General features: G+C 39.8%; 3 protein-coding genes across 4 annotated transcripts in view; 2 read left to right on the forward strand and 1 right to left on the reverse strand.

The window, feature by feature from the left end:
* Nucleotides 1–3,905, forward strand: part of gabrg1 (gamma-aminobutyric acid type A receptor subunit gamma1) — a gene marked incomplete at its 5' end in the record, with an annotated part of 16,232 nt that extends 12,327 nt beyond the window's left edge. The window contains one exon of the mRNA XM_010769121.1: nucleotides 3,871–3,905. Coding sequence (XP_010767423.1) covers nucleotides 3,871–3,905 — 35 coding nt within the window. The remainder of the gene's footprint in view (nucleotides 1–3,870) is intronic.
* On the forward strand, nucleotides 2,971–9,452 carry znf518a (zinc finger protein 518A). 2 transcript variants are annotated; one of them, XM_010769119.1, is made up of 3 exons: nucleotides 2,971–3,233; nucleotides 4,634–6,824; nucleotides 7,550–9,452. In XM_010769119.1, the coding sequence occupies exons 2-3, from the start codon at nucleotides 4,652–4,654 to the stop codon at nucleotides 8,194–8,196; spliced, it is 2,820 nt and encodes a 939-aa protein (XP_010767421.1). In that variant the 5' UTR covers nucleotides 2,971–3,233; nucleotides 4,634–4,651; the 3' UTR covers nucleotides 8,197–9,452. The 2 variants fall into 2 exon arrangements, with proteins under 2 accessions (XP_010767421.1, XP_010767422.1); XM_010769120.1 differs by lacking the exon at nucleotides 2,971–3,233 and adding an exon at nucleotides 3,718–3,786.
* Nucleotides 9,453–9,536: 84 nt separating this feature from the next.
* Nucleotides 9,537–20,342, reverse strand: blnk (B cell linker). The gene is made up of 16 exons (XM_010769122.1): nucleotides 20,337–20,342; nucleotides 18,728–18,755; nucleotides 17,784–17,809; nucleotides 17,663–17,691; nucleotides 17,483–17,539; nucleotides 16,765–16,792; nucleotides 16,628–16,679; nucleotides 15,831–15,891; nucleotides 15,710–15,737; nucleotides 14,881–14,911; nucleotides 14,678–14,753; nucleotides 13,976–14,004; nucleotides 13,793–13,848; nucleotides 12,566–12,649; nucleotides 12,299–12,454; nucleotides 9,537–10,478 (listed from the first exon to the last, which is right to left on the reverse strand). The coding sequence occupies exons 1-16, from the start codon at nucleotides 20,340–20,342 to the stop codon at nucleotides 10,362–10,364; spliced, it is 864 nt and encodes a 287-aa protein (XP_010767424.1). The 3' UTR covers nucleotides 9,537–10,361.
* Between the last annotated feature and the right edge of the window lie 456 nt (nucleotides 20,343–20,798).

Genomic DNA, 20,798 nt, shown 5'->3' on the forward strand with positions numbered 1-20,798 from the left:
ACAAGTGCTGTGGTACTTAACTTGGAGGCCCTTGTCACAATTAAGTCCGATTTCCTCTGTCATTTTTCTCTACCTTAAACCCATCTGAGAGCCTCAACATTTATCTTGGGACTTTTAGTAGTGTGGGAGCCCGAGTAGTAGACCACCCAGATCTTTACTACATAATTATCTAAAGAAGTTAAAAATAGCTCCAACATTAGAGGCCAACATACTGATGGCTTAAGTATTATCGGATACAAATGACACATCAGGAACAGTTGGCTTATCTTAGCCAAAAAAAATATGATCTTTTCATTGAGCCACAATTTTTTCTGTAAAAAGGTATTTGGAATACTGGAATTGGTCATTTTAACTTTAAAGGGACCATCCATGAAAAATGCACTTTTGTACGTGTCTTTTTATACAATGATTATTAATTGTGTCCCGCCGGTGTCCGAGGTAACTCACCAAGTGGTTCAGAAAACACAACCCTCTCTCTTTTCCGCCATACCCAAATCTCTAAAAAGGGGCTGCAACGGAATCTGCATACAGCAACGGATCTGATACTGACTGATCCAGATTTGACACTGTCCTGACGTCAGGACGGTGGCGCTACGGCTATTGGTCAATTTTCCACCTATCAGGGAATGTGGGGTTGGGCCACGGCCGGCCATTGCTGCTCGAAAGCGCTGGAGACGATGTAGTGCATATGCCAGGCCTGTAAGTGGCGCTGTAGTCTGCCACAAAGCAGCGAAGAAGACTTCCCTTGCATGGTTGCCATGGTTGCCCTTCTGTTTATTCTCCGCTGTGGCTCTTTTTCTCCCTCCCCGAGGCAAGCGTTTGCGCCTCCTGCTTTAAAACAAATGAATAATGACTCTATATAATCATATGTAAGGGATAATGTGCAGCGACGCGGTCATTATGGGGAAAAGAGCACCAACAGGCTGATCAGGAGCCCGACGCAAAGCGGAGGGATCTAGATCGCCCATAATGACCAAGTCGCTGCACATTATCCTGCTTATTACATGGCCACATTCTCAACAAAGTAACGACATGACTCCCAATATTAATTGAAATGCTTTTATGGATTTAGAAAATGATTTTATTGATTTAAAAAATAGTTTTATGTATTGATTTAAATTGACATGCATCCGCTACGAAAAATAGTCCGTTGTTACTGTTTTGAACTATTGAACGTAGCAATGGCAGGAACTGCTTCAATAGTGTTTTTGAGGAGCTTTTTGATTACAGATTTGAAAACATTGTTGCTTGCTTTAAAAGTAGCACAATTCATTATGTCAAACCTTGGAAAGTATCTAGATATCCCTGCCCTAATGCCAAAGTAACTGCCAACTCCCCTCTCCTGCAGGGGGGGCGTGGTCAGTTGCAGCTCACAGAATCAGCCCCCTGCAAAAACAGGGCTGGAATGAGCAAATAGAGCGAAATGAGGCATGGCTAAAATGCAGGATCTGTTTGGTATTTTGAAAAAATATATATATGTATACTTTATATAGGTATGGCACTACAATATATGTTTCAAATATAGCATGATAGGTCCACTTTAAGTAAAAGTAGAAGTAGAGTGTAGGAATATTCTGTTACAAGTCAAAGTCCTGCATTCAATGTTACTCAAGTAAAAGCACAAAAGTATTAGCATCAAAATATACTTAAAGTACCAAAAGTAATATTTTATAAATAAAAGCTAAATAAAAATAGTGCAAATAGATTAGAATAAAATATAATATGCAGCTAGTTTTAATTATCTTTATATACTGCAGGGTAGCTTGTGAATTTACTCCAGGTTTCTTATTTAAGTGTTGATTATATTTCACATCATAAATCCAAATCTGTTAAGTAACTAAAAAACTAAATAAATGTAGTGGAGGCACACAAGGATTTGTAGCAGATTAGAAGTAGCCTACAAAGCACCATAAAATGGAAATACTCAATTCAAGTATAAGTCTCAAAATTGTACTTAAGTACAGTAGCCTACTTGAGTAGGCCTATCTACTTAGTTTGGTGATTCTCTGAATCGGGTGCCTTTTGGGTCTTTACATTTTTGAAAAATTAAACTGAATTTTTTGCATTTTTGATCATAACATCTGGTAGTGGACTACGTAAAACTTTGAGAAAACAAATGTTCCCACCTCAAGCACAAAATATATATAATTACTAGAAATTTCCTTGAAAAAATGTGACGGGGTTGAATGTGACGGGGTTGAAGTTTTTGGCAAAAAGTAGCCATGAGGCCTTGTTTAGCTGATGGAATTTAAGGACATCATAACATTGTAATATTTTGCAAAACTATTGTTTAATTTTTCCGAAATAATTGTTTACTATAAGTAATTCATGCAACAGAGTTGAAATGTTGAGTTTGACAATCTAAATCCGACAATAACATAATGAAATATAGGTAAGAAAAGACACTGACACTTGCCTTTCTTTGCCGCCTTTTCCTCAATAGACTTCTGTGATGTCACTCCCTCAATGCAGATGACACATGGACTGATCCATTATTTTAATATGGGGGTAAAATGTATAGCGTGACGGGGTTGAAACAAACTGGGGGACGAGTGTCAATAGTGCAATTTAATAGATCATTTATGTATTTTTTCAGATTTCTTTTTCTCAGTTAAGGTATACACGCATTATGATTATATTAGCATCATCATGTTGGTATAATTGGCCATTGTTATTTGTTTAATATTCAATGAATATGCGATGATGCTCAGTGAGGACATGCAAAAATGTGTGTTGTCTACTACAAAGACAACTAATTATTATAAAACAAAAACAAAATATATATATTTAGTTTTACATTGTAATGCAAAACACCCTGTTCCTTTAATTCAGTGCTTTAAAAATACATTTTGTAGTTTCCTTTCATTTAAAATCTTTGAAGTAAGCTTGGGGGACACAAAGGGCACCCGATTAGTCCAAAGTTGACCAGTGGTGTATAGTAACTTTGGACTAATTTGACGTGTGTAGCTTCCAATTGTTGCTACTTTGTTTGTTTTACTTCATTTTGGAGTTGGGGTTGCTTCTACAACATTCTGACAAACGTGAGCACCATATGATCGTATTACTACATGTTTGCATTGAGCGGCTCGGTGTATAGATGTAGGCCCCGGGACAGCACTGTGTCTGTTGGAGGCACCAGGCTAAAGGCTAAAGCAGCTCAGAGGCTGTAATCCCCGTATGAAACCATCATGGCTGCCACTCGCTGAGCTGTCAAGCTCTCCACAAAAGAAAAGGTAAAAACCGAGACAACTACACACACAACTACGGCTTTATGTTGTATCTGTACTCACGGGTATTTTATCTGCAGTGATAACTCGATGCAAGATTAAAAAAACTATTGTGGCGTAACTTTGTTGCCACGCTTTTTATTCTTCAAGTTATTTCGTCTTTGTACGCTACCGTCGCGTCACGTTATATAAATCACTCAAACGCTATTTCAGAAAACGTTATAACAGTTAGCTCTTAGGCCTATGGTGAATAGCCGCGTGTGTTTGTACTTGAAAGGTAAACGGTTCTAATTTAATTACAGTGGGATAGTTTTATCGTAACTTCCCTATTCCCAAGGTGGCCGTTGCTTGTTACGAAGGCAGTCTCATCACTTTGTTGTGGTCAAGTCAAACTGCACAACAATGGCCGCACGATTCACCGACGAAAATGCTCCGTAAAAGTCATACGTCGAGCCTTTCTTGTATTGTTGTGTGATTTTGTTTTTCCTTTAAAATGTCGCTTTTCACCGTAGTGCATTTGCCTGGGTTATATGCAAGTTCACAATGATTGTGTGTGCAGGTGAGTGTAAGTGCAGTTCCATGCACCTGGGAACTGATACATTAACTGTGTTGTGTTATACCTGATCTGAGTGTGTTCCATCAGGCATTATGTCCAAGCAGAGGCGTTTTGAACCCTAGCCAGCAACAGGTGGACTTAACATTAATAACACGCAGAGTTCCACTTTATGCAGCTTATTTTTATGGATTTACTGTGGAAACAACAGCATTAAGCAATCGCCAGAGGCTCAAGAATAATACATTTGAGGATATTTAATGTATGTGAGTCATAACGGTAATCTCTAGTATGGTTTAATCTTTCTTGAAGTATATTTTACTACATACCTGCCGAGAGTACAGGCGGTATACTGTATCTAGTTGTGAATTATATCTTTACATGTTTTATATTGCTTTCTTTGTGCATGTCCCCATTAAGATAAAGAAACACAACATAAACACTATTAAAAATAGGAATACATTTGTGTAATTGCACATATTTAAACACATTTTTTACACCGCATAAAAGTAAAACAACCTAGTGTTAATTTCTTTAAAGAAAGTTGACATTAGTATCATATATATCATATATCTAATGCAAACTCGCTTCAAACAAGCCTTTAATAGAAGCTAGTAGCTTTTTGTAAGACATATAAACACAGATGTAGGATCCATATTTTGTTTTTGTTAAATGAAGATAAATAAATGTACAAATATCTCATCTATCGTTATCTGGCATCCCTGGTCTTAACTCGCATAACATGTTGTTTGTGAAAGCAAAGCTTTATATGGAACCCATTTCAAAGAACCCCTCTTTGGCCGTGAATCTATATATATGTTTTCAATAATTATTTGTTTGCCTTCATTTTCAGAAATCTGACGGAAGAAACATGGATTCGGGGGATATTCACGCAGCTACCTCCAGAGGAGATAATAAACGGCGTGGCAACAAGAAGAATAGAGATTGGCACAAACGGCCCCACCTCAGGAACACAGTCGTTCAACCCCCAACTATGCAAAGTGAAGATAAGCGTGGACCAAAGAAGATAGCAGAGGGGTGGGAGCAAAGCACAGTGTGGCCTTCATCAAAGAAGCCCCCCCAGGAAGCACAGCAGGGTCAGCACAGGATTAACGACAATGGAAATACACTCAGGTTTACATGCTCACAATGCAAGGACAACTCAGAATATGTTCCCAAAGACTTAGTGAAACACTTCAAGGTAAATCACAGAGGGAGCCCGCCTGTTTTCTCCTGTCCTACGTGTACTTTCAGTACGCATGAGCTCTCCTACCTTCACGTTCATCAATTAAGCCACAAGGACACTTTTTCTTGTTGCAGCATTTGTAAAGACAACATTCAGCGCACATGGCCTGATTTCAATGCACATTTGACTATGTATCACAGCCAAAATGGCAAATATTCATGTGAAATGTGTCAGAAATTCTCCACAGGTGATGTTGGTGTTTTTTTAGAGCACATGTATGCACATCATTTTGGACTGGAGGAAGGTAAGGATCTTTCTCCACGCACAAGGGGCAGGAAAAAGTTAGGGTCCAAAGCAAACACTCAATCTTTACGATGTCAGCACTGTGGCTTTGATGCATCTCAAAAATGGTTGCTTACTAAGCACGTTAAAGCTGTCCACGTTTGCCAGAATGGTAATCAGAAGAAGAAAAAGGAAGAGGAAGAGGAGGAGGAGGAGGTCCACCCCATTGCAATGAAACCAAATGACCCTATCCCAAAAATGAAGTCTAGATTAACGAGAAGTGCAGTTAGGGAAATGTGTTGGCTGACACAGGACTGCCTCTCTCTGCCAGGGAAAGAGTTCCTGGATAAATACTGCCATCTGTCAGATCCCCAAACAACACTTAAGGAGACTCAACAGTTTTTGATGAAATCTGTTGCCGGAGAAACTGGCAAGCAGAAATGGTCCAAGGCTCTTAAAACCGTTTTGTCAAATGTACCTCAAGATATTAATCTTTACCCAAAGTCAGAGAATGGTATTTTCTCCAATGCGTCAAATCTCGCATTCCTGACCGCCAAGAACAAGATGACTGTGTCTCAGAACGGTGCTACCAACGGCAAAAGGTTGAAAATTATGACATCATTAGACAAGGAAACTCATTCCCCTGAAAGTGCTCCTGATGATGCTCGTAGAGAAGTTGATCAAAATGGATGGATGGATCAATCCAATTTGAGCGATCAATCACCTTGTCCACAGACCGAAACCAAACTAAATGACATGTTGCCAGCCCAGAGCGAGCCATCCGCATGTGGTCAAATGCAGGAAAACCGAGAGAATCGGGAAATAAAGACAGATCAGGAAATGGAGGATAATAGTAAAAAACCTGAAGAGCCTATGCACGAAGATAGGAATAACATCTCCTGTGAGCTGGAGTCGACAAATGAGGGCGAAGAGCAGACATCCATTCATAAAGTCTTACCAAATAATAAGAAGCGAAGGCGGAAAAGAAGGGCCAGATCTAAAAAAGTGGCTAAAAGATCGTCAGGGTCTGCATTAAAGATAGTGTTGAAGAAGAACCCAGTGAAAGAGAAGCAGTGGGTGACTCAAAGCTCTTTGTCTCCATCAGGTTGTGGTCAGACGGATGTACCTCCCAACACTCATGTCAAATTAGAGTTAACAGAAGAACACCAGCAAAAGTTGACCAAAGCTTCCGAATCTGATCCAGACGACCTTTCTAAAGCCGTCACTCAAAATCCACAGCCAAAGCAAGGGGAAGAACTGACCCCGAGTTGTGCTGCAAAGACAACGAGGTCTAAAAATACGGACGGAAATACACCTTTCAAGCTCAAAGGCTTGCCACTGATGCATCAAGAGATGGGACATGAGTCTGACAAGCCACCGGAAGCAGAAGTCGACGAGGGCGGTGCGGCTTGTGAGACGGGTCTGATAGCTGGGACTGAAGTGTGCCCCGGGAATGCTCAACTTCACACATCCGGCAGTAACACGGACTGCCATGTGTCAGCAGCTGATGGAGAGACTCCTCACAGCAGCTCCACCCAGGCGTCCCCTGTTTCCCAACCCGTAATCACAGCACAGGGTAAGATTACAGTTTCTATGCAGACGATAATGGTTAAGGATTTAACATGGACTGCCTTTTTTCTTGACATGTATTTCAATATCTTGCTTGAATTTCAAGCAAGATATTGTTTCATATGAAAAGTGCATGTCACTATTATCATGGCTAAAATAATTCATAACACAATCCAGATAAAAAAACTAAATGTGCTGAAACAATCAATTCACCTTATATATTGGATAGGATCACTTTTATTTTTTTCTCACATATAGGAAGCATACTTTTATTCAAGAGAGCATCCTCTTCAATAATAAGACAAACAAATAACCTTAAATGATACGGTCCCCCTGCATAAAAACAGGATAAATAAACCACTTTTTTCACCACTGACAGCAACGCAAGATGTATGAAGTGTCATATAACTGGCATATCGGTTCAATTTAAAATAATTTATTCGAAGTGTAATAACAAGTCCTTTTTCCAGTGGGAGCAAATTGTTAAACACAAAAATAGAAAGAAGAGCAACAACAAATTATTGAGTTTACGTGGTACATCCAAATTCACCATGAATTCCTTGCTTCCACATGCTTCAATGTAACAAACAATGTACCGTAGATACGCACTAAATTAAGTTGAGATTTTTCACTTGCAATATTATCTTTCATTGTCACATTCTTATTTTAAGATCAACAGCAATAGCATACCAGTCTGTTTTGAATCTAACATTTTCACATTTTGTCTTGCAGGTAAAGTCACCCATACAGATGTAAGCCATGCTCTCTCTTCAGAGCACAGTGTTGAGGGGGTGAGAGTCAGTGAAGCGCCTGCTGACCTCCTCCACCCTGATCTCCTCAGCAACTCGTCTTCAAGTGAAGCCATCTTAACGGAGCCCTCTTCGCCGTCTGGGCATCAGTGGCTGCCAAAGAACCAGGAGAGGACCCTGAAGCTAGTAGCCATAAATCCATCTCAGCTGGTGAGGCGTCCAGCAGGAGACCAGCCCGTTGTGGTGCTAAATCACCCGGACGCCGACATCCCCGAGGTTGCCAGGATCATGGAGGTCCTCAACAGGTACAGAGGGGAGGTGCAGAAGGTCGTGCTGTCACGGAAAACAGTCAGTGCTCTAGCAACCGCAAACTGTGATGCAAATGCTGTACCTGATCCCGCGGGGAACGCTAAAAACTCTGTACGGGAGAGATTTGTGTTGAAACTGAAACTCCGTAGGTTGAGCAGGAAAAAGTACGAAGTGGTCGCGGCAGCCGCTCCTAGCGGGGATGTTCGGAAGGAATTCCGGTGCTGGTTTTGCGGCAGGGTCTTCGCACGTCAGGAAACGTGTATGGTCCATCGGCAGAGACATCTGATGGACTGGAAAGGACCAAAGTTAGAAAACTCTTAAACGTCACTTACACTGGATGAAAAACAAAAGAAAGTCTGGAAAATAATGACTTGTTGCAATACAGCAATGGAAATAGTCTTCTCGTTTTTTTAAAAGTCTTAATTATGACTGGTTGGTTTTGAGGAGAAATCACGCCTCGCTCACATTCTCAGGGCTCACCTGTTGGAGTAGCTCGATACACAATCTGTACATTAGTGATTATTCGGAAACCACAAGGACGTGGTGTGGATAATTTAGTCCTTTTGTATGGTTTGAATTTTGTCTACGAAATTGCTTTATTTAAGATGATTTACGTACACTGTCTAACGGAATCTTTTATAGAACACTGTAACATGTTCATTTGCCATACCATCTGACTTTTATCAATCAGTTTATGTACGGGTTGGCTCTACAGTGAGGTAGCTATATCATATTTATGTTTTTTGGAATGGGACGCAGAGACCTACAATTTTCTAAGATATACGAAAATAGAAAGAAGACAATAAGCTATTATTCAACATTTATTTATGACTCTTTTATATCTCTATGCTTTTGCTATTGAAAGAATAGGCCTGTTTGTAAAAAAATAATGTTCAAATAAGAGTATTATCTGTATAATGTATATTTTCATGCAGCGGATTGTCCCTAAAGTCACGATTAATTTAAACTTTCATTTTGTGATGTCGGTGGAAAAATAGCTGAAATCTTTTTTTAATTCTGGAATTTAAAAGGCCAAGATGATTTGATCATGATATTTTTATTTTTCCTCTCAATGAGTTTCCTATTTTGACTTGAAATTATAATCTTATCTTTTAATTGCACTATGAAAGGAGGATTTATATTTCCCGTTACCTCGCCCTTATCAGTCTGAAGCTTTTGACAATCTCAACCCTGTGTCCTGCTGTGCTCAACATTTCCGTATGCAGCCATGATCCCTCAGTATTCACGGCTAGGGGACTGTGTGTGTGTGTGTGTGTCGGAATAATCCTGTATTCCGATATAGCGCCTGTTTCAGGAATGCATACTTCAGTGTCATTAACTCACTGTGTATATATCCTTTTTTTCAATTTAGATCAAAGATTTATAATTGTGTATATAGTCCAGATAGAGGTACTGTCAAATACTGCCTGAGTTTCACCAAGTGCCTAGGAATTGTTATTATGCAATAAATGTGCATGAGGATGATAGTTTGTCGCTTTATATGATGACTCGAAACGATGTGAGCCCAGGTATTATACAAGACAAGAAAATAATTGTATTAAAAAATATACAACCTTGTAATTTTGACTCACCAAAGTCTCACTGTCATACATAATCTATTTGTCAACCTGCTTTCTTTAGCTACAACAATACTGTCTCACTCCCCACATTCATTTTTATTACACTGTTTACGCATTAAAAAAACATCTTCAAAAAGTTATAGTCTTCTGAGTGCAATACATACAATCCTGTTTACTGGACTAAATATGAAAGGAATACTTCAACCACAAAACGACCAAAGCGTTAGCAGTTTTTCACCTTGTTAGCTGAGATATAAACAAATAGTATTCCACAGACTTAACAAATCATATTTGATCCTTCAAAAAACAACATGATCATCAATATCAATATAATGCTAGGTTTTCAGTCTGCGATGGAACAAAACATCCACTAAGAAACTTTATAGGTGGTGTTTTACATCTTAAGCTTTTAGTCTAGTCACTAGTGTATAAGCGTATAAAAAGTCTTCTGCTCAGCTTTATGCTGACTACTTCCAAAACACATGCATTCTGAATAAAACCTTACGATTTAACTCTCCTTATGGTCAGTTTAGAGTTTTCTAAATGCATGTTTTTTTCCGTCACAGACTGCACATTAACCAATAAAGAGAAACATATAATTTCAGTATCTAGAAGTTTAAATAAGTTGCTGTTCTGAGTTTGTATCCTCATTATTGTGAGTTGCTCTGGATAAATTAAATGTATACGTTTTTGTGACTCCTTCAGATTGTTCTCCGCTTGTGGATTCTTCTGGAAGATTCTTCACAAATGCAAGGTCACTCAGGGATAGTAATAGATATACACATTTAAATGATGTGGATGAAGCATTCATTGAACACTGGGAGGCGATATGCATCAAATAATGACTTCTGTAAACAATAGTCCGGCAGTAAAAACAGCAGGTTTGTCCAATCCGTGGTTAGGTCATCAGGGCGTGACGGGCTGGCTCAGTCTGACGGCGTCCTTGCTGTTACTCTGGCTGTCGATCAGCACCAGAGGATGCCTCTGGTGGTTCTCTACGATGTGGGAGATGCTGCTGAAAAACTGAAAAAGAATAAAAGACAAGTATGTTTAAAAGAGAAGAGTAGGTGTCTTGGAAATCACAAAATGAAGATGAAATGATTTTAAAACTCCACTAAACATTTGAAACTATTCAGGAAATGTTCAAGGTGATTGATTATAAATGAGTAATTATAACTACCAAACAACAGCAGAAACAAATATAGTAATGGCTCTTTTTTTTTAATTCATATAAAATGGTGGACACTGCTATGTTCATCACTTTAATGTAAATGTTGTACTATGTATAGAATTTCACCCAATAATCAATAAAGTTGTATCTACGGGAGAGCCATAAGGGCCGTGTGTAGGGGTAGTAAGTTGAAATGTTATAAGTCATTGAAATGTTGAAAAAAAAGTTAGATTTCTGAGAAGATATCAAACTGTTAGAATAAAATGAGTAGCGCACATAGAGTTTGACCTATTTGCAACATCTTGACTATTTTTTAAATAAAGCTTTTCTTGGCTCCCTCTTCTACAAGTCAATGGTATTGAATGAGTTTTTGTTTAAATACCCCAAATAAGGTATGTGGTGGACAAAAGCCTAAGATACAGTTGCAATGGAAAGTATTCAACCCCCATTGTACATTAGTTTTATTGGCAAAATATACAATGTCTCAGCTGTCAATAAACAAATTACACAAGAATATTCTAAGTAGTTAAATGAAACTTATATTACAAGGGTTTTTATCCAAATTCAACACAAAATGCTACTTTTAATGACTACTGCAGTCTCAAAATGATTCAACCCCTTCCTGAAAAGCATCTTCAGTACTGAGTAGAGCACCCTTTTGCTCTTCTGACCTGCTGCAAACATGATGCCAGACCCCAGCTTCTGACAGTGTTCCTGAGGAATATTAGCCCAATCCCCATGGGAAATGGCCTCCAGTTCAGTATTATTCTTGGGTGTGCGAGTTGCAACCACCTTCTTCAAATCCCACCAGAGATTTTCTATGTGGTTCAAGTCAAGGCGTCTGTTATGGCCACTCTAGAATCCTCCATTTCTTCTTCTGAAACCAAACCTTGGATGACTTTGAGGTATGCTTGGGATCATTGTCCTGTTGGAAGGTCCAACGACGCCCACGCTTCAGCTTCCACACAGACGGCATGGCGTCTTATCTTAAGATTTCCTGATACTTGACTGAATCCATCGTGCCCTCGACACACTGCAGGTTTCCAGTGCAGAGGCAGCAAAGCAGCCCCAGAGCATCACTGAGCCACTAACCCTTATGTGCAATGGGGTTGGATAATTTCGATTGCAACTTTAGTTTCACGTTTTGTTTTAGGACATGAAATATGCCAACAAATACCCAACTGGTGAAAAAGTCTTATTTGTCTTAAAAATGGCGGTTGCTAACAAGTGGCTAAATGAGACTAGTCATCACACAGAACATTAGGCGCCTTTACCTTCACGTTGTTGACATGGAGTCATGCAACCATGGTAAGATAAGATAAGATGGTACTTTATTGATCCCAATTTGGGAACATTTTTGTGTTGCAGCAGCATAAAAAGACAATAAAAATTAAAGGCTAGAAATAAACAAGAAAGTAGAAAATATACATGTTGAATTTAACAAGGTATTATATAAACATAAATATATGAAAGAAGGAATATTAATATTAAATATTAAATATTGAACGACCATAGATCCTACTTTCTACAATATTCCAAAAGCCCTTTGTAAAAATCCCTTTGCCTTTAGTTAAGGGAACCCTTGCAATGCAAACTCAAGGGTCGGCCTACAAAAGGATATCATCAGTCAATTCTGGTTTAACCCCACAAGATTAAAAGCCCTCCACTCTACCTCCTCCCCTTTCTTCTCTCTTCCCAGAGCGTACTGCTGAGTGCCGGCTATGAAGCGGATGGGGATGTTGTACACTCTGCCCTTATAAAACACCACTAGTGTGTATGGCTGCTGCGCGTCCTGACCGGAGCTCCTCCTCACCATGAACGCCCCGTCCTGAAACACAAAGCTCTCACAGTCACACCCAGCAGGGGGTCATTATGGGATACAACCCACACATGCTATTCATTTTGTTGACTGTGCTCTCCAAAATAAGAAGATTCTTACTTTGCCCGAGCGACACAACGCATCGTCAGCAGTTTTGCGGTCACATGCCGAGGCATACCAGGATTTCTTATAGACGCCTGCATCCTGAAATGAAGTAAATGGAGGACATCATTTGTGACCCGCTCTATCGAAATCAGTCGGAAGTCGCAACGGCTCATTTCAAAATAAACGTGGATTTGCATAAAAAACTATTTTTTCGGGGTTCGGGTGTTTTGTTTGATTTTAAACAAACAAAGTCTTGGCTTTCAGAATATGAAACTTTTATTTCCAAACTCACACGATAAATACATTCTTTAAGCTTGTAAAGGGAAGATGACAGGCAATCTGCTCTTCCGCAGCGCCGCTCCCCCTCCCTCCGGCTGACATTATGAATGTAAGCGTAGAGTAATCATAAATAACACGCGCAGGGTCCGTTACAGTTTGGTCTTTCATCTGATTTCAATTTAAAACAAAGTCTTGGCTTTTTCAGGAATCATATAAACTGTGTTTCGGCAAATTTCAGATGATAAATACAACTTAAGCTTGTAACGGCCATAATTACAAGCCGGAGCAACGAGTAACTTAACGTCACAGCAGGCATAACAACAGCCGGCTGTTTCTCGTTGGAGGGTTTTCCCCCCCCCGGGGAAACACACGCTGAGATACGACACAAACGCAATATCACACAAACCAGAAATTACACACACACACCGTATACACACACACACACACTCGCGAGCTTTCTCCCAGACCAGTAATCCAAAACGAAAATATCTTCCCTCCGTAGTATTTTGATCAATTTGCTCCGCTAATAATCAATCAGATCGATGGATTCCAGAGAAGAGAAAACTTTGAAAGGCCTTTTTCTCAAAATGATGACTCGGTGACAGTCATTATATAATGTGACATATTTCGGCTTAATATTTGGAGTACAAAAACAATCCTGAATATCCATTAGAAAGTAGGCAATATCCTCTTTCCAGCAGCATTAGAAAGCTAGGAATATCCTCTTTCCAGCAGTGTATACAACTCAAAATGTGTCTTCGGGTCAATGCGACTGATTTCGATAGAGCAGGTCACATTTGGTGTTATTACATTTTATCCAAGCTACTTACATATATTTTTAATTCCGAAGATGAGCTAACAGGAGCAATTTGGGGTTTCTTGCCAAGGGACACTTCAACACATTGACTGCAGGGGATAATAAATATGAAATCAGCTTTTCAGTATCATGTTGAAAGGGCAAACCTTATCTTGGCCTGTTGTCCCATTCTCAGCAATGACACTTCCTCTGTCAGTTGGCTCTGGGACAAAAAACACAAACATGATATTAATAGTGTAATGTTTGATAATGTAGATATGTAATATGCTGTTTATTTTTTATTTTAAAATGGAGCAACTGTAAAAAAATCCGGAGCAGACCATACTTACTTGTGAAGGTCATCTGTGGAAAAGGAATTCTGCAAGAAGCAAACAAACAGAGCAAACCACATTTAAGACACGTCATGATCTTGATTTTTGTGCTTCCTATTTTATTTTAAAAAGTATTCTCTCATTGTGTCTTGTCTTGTTACTTCCTATCTTTGTGATTGTCTGATCGCCCTGATTCTGGCCACCTGAGTGTCATCACCCTGCTGTCCGAGTGTTTTTGATGCCCTCTCCAGTTGTGCCTGGACAATGTAGTTATTCTGTTTGTGAACATATGCCTGTCTGTCCCAGTATTCTCTGTTAGTTCCATGCCAACGTTCCTGCCAATGCCCCCCTACCATGTGTGGTCCCGGTTATTAAGGTTTCCGTCCATATTCCCGGTCCGTGTTTCCGCCCTGTGTTTGTGCTGCTCGTGTCATCCTGGAACGTCTTTCATTTTGTGTCTACTTTTTCCTTTTAACTACATTATCCTGCTATATTAGTTTCGTGTTTTTTCATAGCAACTTTTTAAAAGCTGGCTTTTTGTTCTTTTATACCTTGGTCCCCTTTTTTGTACTCAATTTGGATTCTGCCTTCCTTACCCCCAACCCCACGACAACACAGTATAGAGTTGTCATTAAAGGCAACTTCCCTCAGTTCAAAAGCAATAAATATTGGGACTGCTCCATTGAAATAAAACGCATTGTGTAAACCAGCATGTGTTACTTTGGTCGTTGGGGGTCCAGTGTGAAAGCTGTTCTCTGAGGCTTCAGATCCTTCTGCATCACAGTCAGCGTTCGGCCTGTAGGAAACCAGACGTATGGTAATTAGGTTGGCTGTTTAGTAATGAGTGGAAAGTGAAAGATACGTTCCACAAATAAAATATGTACATAGGTTTTGAGGAATACTGTATTTTCTTAAACACTTACTTTCAAATTCCCTAGGTTTGAATTCTGGCTTCTGCAACAACAAAAAACAGTGTCCCACATTAAAGCCATGACAATATTGATGATATCTGATTCAAACATCAACGATGAATCGCATAATTGATTAGTCAACTAAATATTACCGTAATTTTCGGACTATAAGCCGCGCCTTTTTCCCTATTTTTCGACGCTGCGGCTTATATAACGGTGCGGCTAATCTATGGATTTTTACAGCTAACGGCCAACACCTTTAACTCTATGGGCTCTATGGCCGGTCCACGGACCCCCACCTTTAAGCGGCGGGTTCCAGCAGGAAAAGCTGGAGGCCGGAAAAGAGTGAGACAGGTAGCGCGCAAAAGTAAAAGTGGAACCGAGAGTGGTATGCCGCTGCTGCGGCTTATATTCAGGTGCGGCTTATAGTCCGAAAATTACGGTAATTAATTGCTAACTATTTCACTATCCGATTAAACGGTAAAGTATTTCTTCACACAGAAAATGCTGTTTTCAACCGCTCAAATATCAGAATCAGAAACAGGTTTACTGGAGATTTCCTGCTTTTTTTCTGTACTATATGTAGGCTACTGTATATATTCCATAGTGGATATATTTGGATTTTGGACTGACAACACAATTTAAAATTCAAAGACATTAACCTTTACTTTGTGAAACTGGGATAAACATTGTTCACTATTGACTGACATTGTGTAGACCAAAATCGATGATGCTATAAAAAATCTGCAGATTAATTGATTATTATGATACTCATAAGTTGTAGCCATATATCTATGTATATATGATACAAATCGTAACAGAACTTGTCTGATATTCCTACCGGCTTGACAGGTGGTATTGGGGACCTCCTGAGAGAGAAAGAGAGACAATGATTTCAGACAACTAGTAATTCCCTTTTTAAGTTTAAACATGAGATGGAATCGTGGAAAAGTGATGCTTACTCTCTTGGCAAAGGTTTTGGTCTTGGTCGAGGAGGACCCTCAGCACGTTTATTAGTGGAACCTGAAAGAGCACACAATGCAATGACAAGAGATCTACCAACAAGTAACTACTTTCAGGCTTGGGGGGTAAGGGGATTACGTAATCAGGATACAAAAAAAATTACATAAAAAATAAACGGAATCAGATTACTGTTCGTTTCTAAAAATTGGGATTACTAGCAGGATTTCAACGTTACTAAAAACCTAAAAAGATAACTTGTTTGTTTTAAATGGAAAGGATCAGATGTTCTCTCTTCTCTGTCAGCTGTACTGTTCTGTAGGCTAACACTTTAAGTGTGAAACTATACTTCTACTGCCTGAATCTGCTTTATGGTTTTCACTTTCTTTGCTTCATTTGTTCTGTTTTTAATTCAGTAGGTGAACTTGTATGTTCATAAAATAGTGTGTGTGTGAGCTTAACTGGGTGTATGAAACTAAAACAGGGCATTTCCTGCCAGCTCAGATTTAATTTCTGCTTTTTAAAACTGGAGTATGTGCTCATGAGTTTCAGTGTTGGTGTTTAGACTACTGCCTGAATATGCTTCATGAAAGGCAGCTTTTCCTATCAATTAAATCCTTTTTTATCCTTAATATATTGGTTTCTTCTTTACTAAGGTCACATTGTTCTGTTGTCTTACATTATACACGTAAGGAAATAAATGTTTCTCTTCCACTGGTCATCCTCTAGATGGCACAACATGACAGCAGTCTGTCTTTAAAAATAATTAGGGGGCAATAGTTCACCTATTAATACTTACTATCTTCTGGATCACAAACTTCATATTCATCGTCGCCTGAGGGCTTCTGGACCTGAAAAATCCCAATATTATTAACTGTGGAACATTCCGTAAATCCCTGGAAAACCACTTTCACATGATCATTTGTCATCACTCACAGGAGTAGGAGATCTCCTCGGGTTCGCTCTGAAGAAAACACAACTCATTATTGGAGTATTAGGAAAGAAATGTGCTAACTTCATAACAGACAGAGAAAGAGTTGCACTTAAAGGCTAACTCCACTATTCTTCAACCAGGACCCTATTTATCCCAAGTTATTACGTCTAAGAGACTAAAGTGGAAGACAGTCAGATATCGGCCCAGTATTGAGCAGCAGCTAAACATGCTGCAATGTAATCCCATTGTTGCAATTCTGCACTGTTACCGTCTGGTTTCGGCTTCTGACCAGCTCAGTGTTGTGGAACTTTACAGAATGGACCCTAAAGAGTACATTTAAATGTTTATCATCCTTTTACGGACTGTTACTTTTGTGTCATGTGACCTCTTGCCTAAAGAAAACAGTCTAATCGTGGGTGAGAGTAGTGCCAGTGTTTGTTATGTTGGAGTAGAGAAAGTGTATCCTAATGTAATCTAAATGGTTTCCAAGGTAATGACTGAATATGGTAGCCGATTACGACAATATGGACGGGACACGAGATTTCACAACGAAATCTCAGAGACTCATCAGATCAAACAGCGGAAAATGGAACAAAGTTTTATATATCCACAGGGTCCTATCCATAGTTTTGTCAGACATTTATACAACAATCTGGGCTTGTCAGTGGCAAAAGCAAGCCCTTTTGGTGTACATAGTGCATTTTCCCTTAGTAATCCTACCTGGGGCTGGGCTTGGGTGGTGTAGAAGGAGACTGTGTGGCGGGGATTGGACCAAGTCTGAAAAATTCAAAAGATTATAGTCTCAGAGTCTTAGAGACTGCAGTCTAAATACTATCATTGTGTTTTGCATGTCTGTACAATTACATGAATGATCATCCATGAAGAAAGTCTCCCACTGACCTGTTTGCTGGAAGAGATAATGAGTTCCCCTGTGAAGACACCATAAAATGGAACCACAATGAATTCCACATGTAAATGTCCTTTAAAGAATGCTTGGAAATGCTCTTACATAAAAGCTTACCTCTTTGTCAGGAACTTCATAAAAGTCTGAAAAACAACCAGAGGCAAAATTAGACAGTGTAGAACCAAACCACTTGTTTTGTAGGAGGATTGCATTGCAACATATTCACCCTTGGTGTGTTTGGACCTATGGTTTGGACTGACTGCTCTTGCCTGTCTCTGATTTCTGAGACAGGCATGCGTGTTTACAAAGACTATTCAATCATGTAGGCCTATTATCTGTTTTTTCAACATTGTAGACATAACATAGGCCCTTCTTTCTTCCAAATAGCAATAGCAACATGGCTTTTTTAGGTTTGAAATGTCTTATTATCGGATGGCCATTACTTTTTGTACAGTCATTCATAGTCCCTAGAGGATGAATCCAAAACATTTTCACTAATCAGGTGAAAAATCTCTAGATCTAGACCTCTAGATCTCCATTAGGCGCTTTCACAACGCAGTACTTTTCCCACAAAGGTTCATGAGAACTTAGTTCATGAGAACTCTTTAGTTCTCATGAACTAAAGAGCAGATCGCGCTCACACCGGAATAAGTCCCTGTACGAGGATTAGGCAAATAAAGCCGCTGACGTCACTTCTTCTTCTTCTGCTTTGGGTTTACTGGCAGGCCGCAAACAACTTCACGACGTGTACTGCCACCCAAAGTCCCCGGCCGGAAGTCCCCGGAGTTGGGGACTGGCTTCAGCAGAAGCTGCTGGGACTCCCAGCAGCTTCTACTGAAGCCTTCAGAGTAAATCGCCAGAACGCCGGCACCTCCTCATCTCCACCGCTCCCATGTTTTCTTTTGTGTTGCCATAAGTTAGACTCTCTGCGTTTGTGCGCTGGGCTAATGCTAATGCTAATAATGCTAATGCGAGGATAGTAAAAAGGCGGCTTCACAAAACTTTTTGGGAGTTTTACGGGGCGTGGTTTGCAATCCGCCCAGCCAATCAGACATAGGTACCTCTTTCAGGACTGCTCTCTAGCAGGGACTGAAAAGGGGGTAAAAAGGTTCTCATGAACAAATTTTAGTTCTGGCTCTTTTTGGTGTGAACGCGCCTATTCACTTTTCCTCTATAATGCATCCTAGTGACTTTTCCTCTAGGACCATGAGGTTGGAATGTGTTGTTTGAAGTAAAATGTTTAACTGTTGACCGATAGTAGGTCATCTATTGAACTTTCAAAGGCCATAGAAATAACAATAACGAGTTAGGCGCGTTCACACCGCAGTACCTTCAAGTTCTGATATAGTTCCGAAATGTCGCGTTCACACCAAAAAGAGCCGGAACAAAAATTTGTTAATGAGGAACTATATCAGAACTTGAAGGTACTGCGGTGTGAACGCGCCTAACTCGNTCTGTTGCATTGAAGAAGTGCGGACTGCGCATGCACCATGTAGTGAGTTAGCATTTTATCACTACCGGTTCCCTGGTCTCAGAGTCAATGGGATTTCTCCATAGGATTTTGGAAAATAGCTGGAAATAAGGTCTGTGGTTGACACAAATTTAAGAGAGGGATCACGTTTTGTTCTACGACATTAAATACACCAGCAGTGACCCCACTGGTGATTTTTGAAGAGTTTACGAGTCTGAAAAATGATGGTTGTTAACAAGTGGCTGAATAGGACTACAGAAGTTGTCCAGGCCGTTGCACGTCATTACTACGAAGACGTAAACACTCCCGCTAAGTTTTTTTGCCCCTGTTCTGCTTGAAGGCTAGTACCTGCGCTCTTGAAAACTGTTAAAACAAACGCTTCAACTTGTACAATTTTAAATCTGTATTTTTGAATATCGATCTTAAGTTGGCGTGACGTTGAAGTCGTGCGACCCTGCTGTACTCGGCTGTAGTTCGTTTATAGCATAACGTTAGCATTTTGCTTCTGGCGATTAGATTTAAGATTCGAAAATTATAAAAGTAGGGTAGACATGTGGAGATTATCCGGCTGAACAAAACGTGAATTTATCAAACAGGTTCTTTTTCCACAGACCTTATTTCGAGCTATTTTCCAAAATAAATTTGTCGAGGGAACCCATACGCAGCTTACTTACGTCATCCCTGCACCACTCTATGGGCAAAGATTTCTGCGCCCCAAGCAGAAAATATGTGACTTATCAGTAACTTTAGACATCATAAAACCATTTTTATCGATATTTTATAATAGATTATACATTTAGCTGACACCAACTATATAATATACCTTGTTCATTAAAAAAAAGCTTTAATGAAAATCTAGAATGTGGGAAGAGGTGTGGCGGTGCCCCTAGCGCCCCTATTGGCCGGCCGCCACTGCAACATCTCACATTTAACGCCACATAAACCTTTATCCACATAAACTACATCTTAAAACATTAATAATACAGTCTGTGCCACTCAACATGGTGTATATAATCCTAAACTTTGAGACGGAGTGCCGACTCACTTAACGAGTGACTTAATGAGCCGCTATAACAAACATGCACGCAGCATGCACAGATCACATGAGCACGGAGACTCTGCATTAAGCCACATCGGCACAGAAGTTATCATAATAATACAGGCAGTGACAACAGGCAGTACTGTGGACAAACACTCACCTTCATTTATGCAGACAATACTGTAGAAACACTTAGGATGACACTGCACAACTGTACAACTTTCCTGCAACTTTACTTCTGACACACATTACCCTCTGATGTATGACGTCCCCCAAAACACGTGGGTTAGCCCCTCCCCACTATGAAGACATAACTGAACAGGTATCAACTCTATATGATAACTGAATATATATAACAATAACTTATAACTTTGAGGGCTTTTCTACAGTAGTTGTTCGCAATGAAAATCTGAAAAGTCCCTGGCTACTCCAACAGTGTATCATACATAACATTACATGTTACTTGCTTTTATCCAAGGCGACTTACATACTCAATACTGTGGACAATCCCCACAGGAGCAAGTGTCTTGCCCAGGGACACAACGACATGCTGACTGCAGTGGGGTTTGAACCTGTGACCCCCTAAACCCAACACCAAGGCTCTATCCACTGCGCCACACGC

This window comes from Notothenia coriiceps, unplaced genomic scaffold, assembly GCF_000735185.1.
Source record: "Notothenia coriiceps isolate Sejong01 unplaced genomic scaffold, NC01 NC01_scaffold00006521, whole genome shotgun sequence".
NCBI lineage: Eukaryota > Metazoa > Chordata > Actinopteri > Perciformes > Nototheniidae > Notothenia > Notothenia coriiceps.

Excerpts from the sequence above, each read along its gene's own strand:
- znf518a (XM_010769119.1), top strand. The coding sequence starts at position 4,652 with ATGGATTCGGGGGATATTCACGCAGCTACCTCCAGAGGAGATAATAAA. Across the intron at positions 6,825-7,549 it reads ACCCGTAATCACAGCACAGG|GTAAAGTCACCCATACAGAT; the intron begins GTAAGATTACAG and ends TTTGTCTTGCAG.
- blnk (XM_010769122.1), bottom strand. Across the intron at positions 16,793-17,482 it reads CCACCCAAGCCCAGCCCCAG|AGCGAACCCGAGGAGATCTC; the intron begins GTAGGATTACTA and ends TGTTTTCTTCAG. Across the intron at positions 15,892-16,627 it reads AGTTTGTGATCCAGAAGATA|GTTCCACTAATAAACGTGCT; the intron begins GTAAGTATTAAT and ends GTGCTCTTTCAG.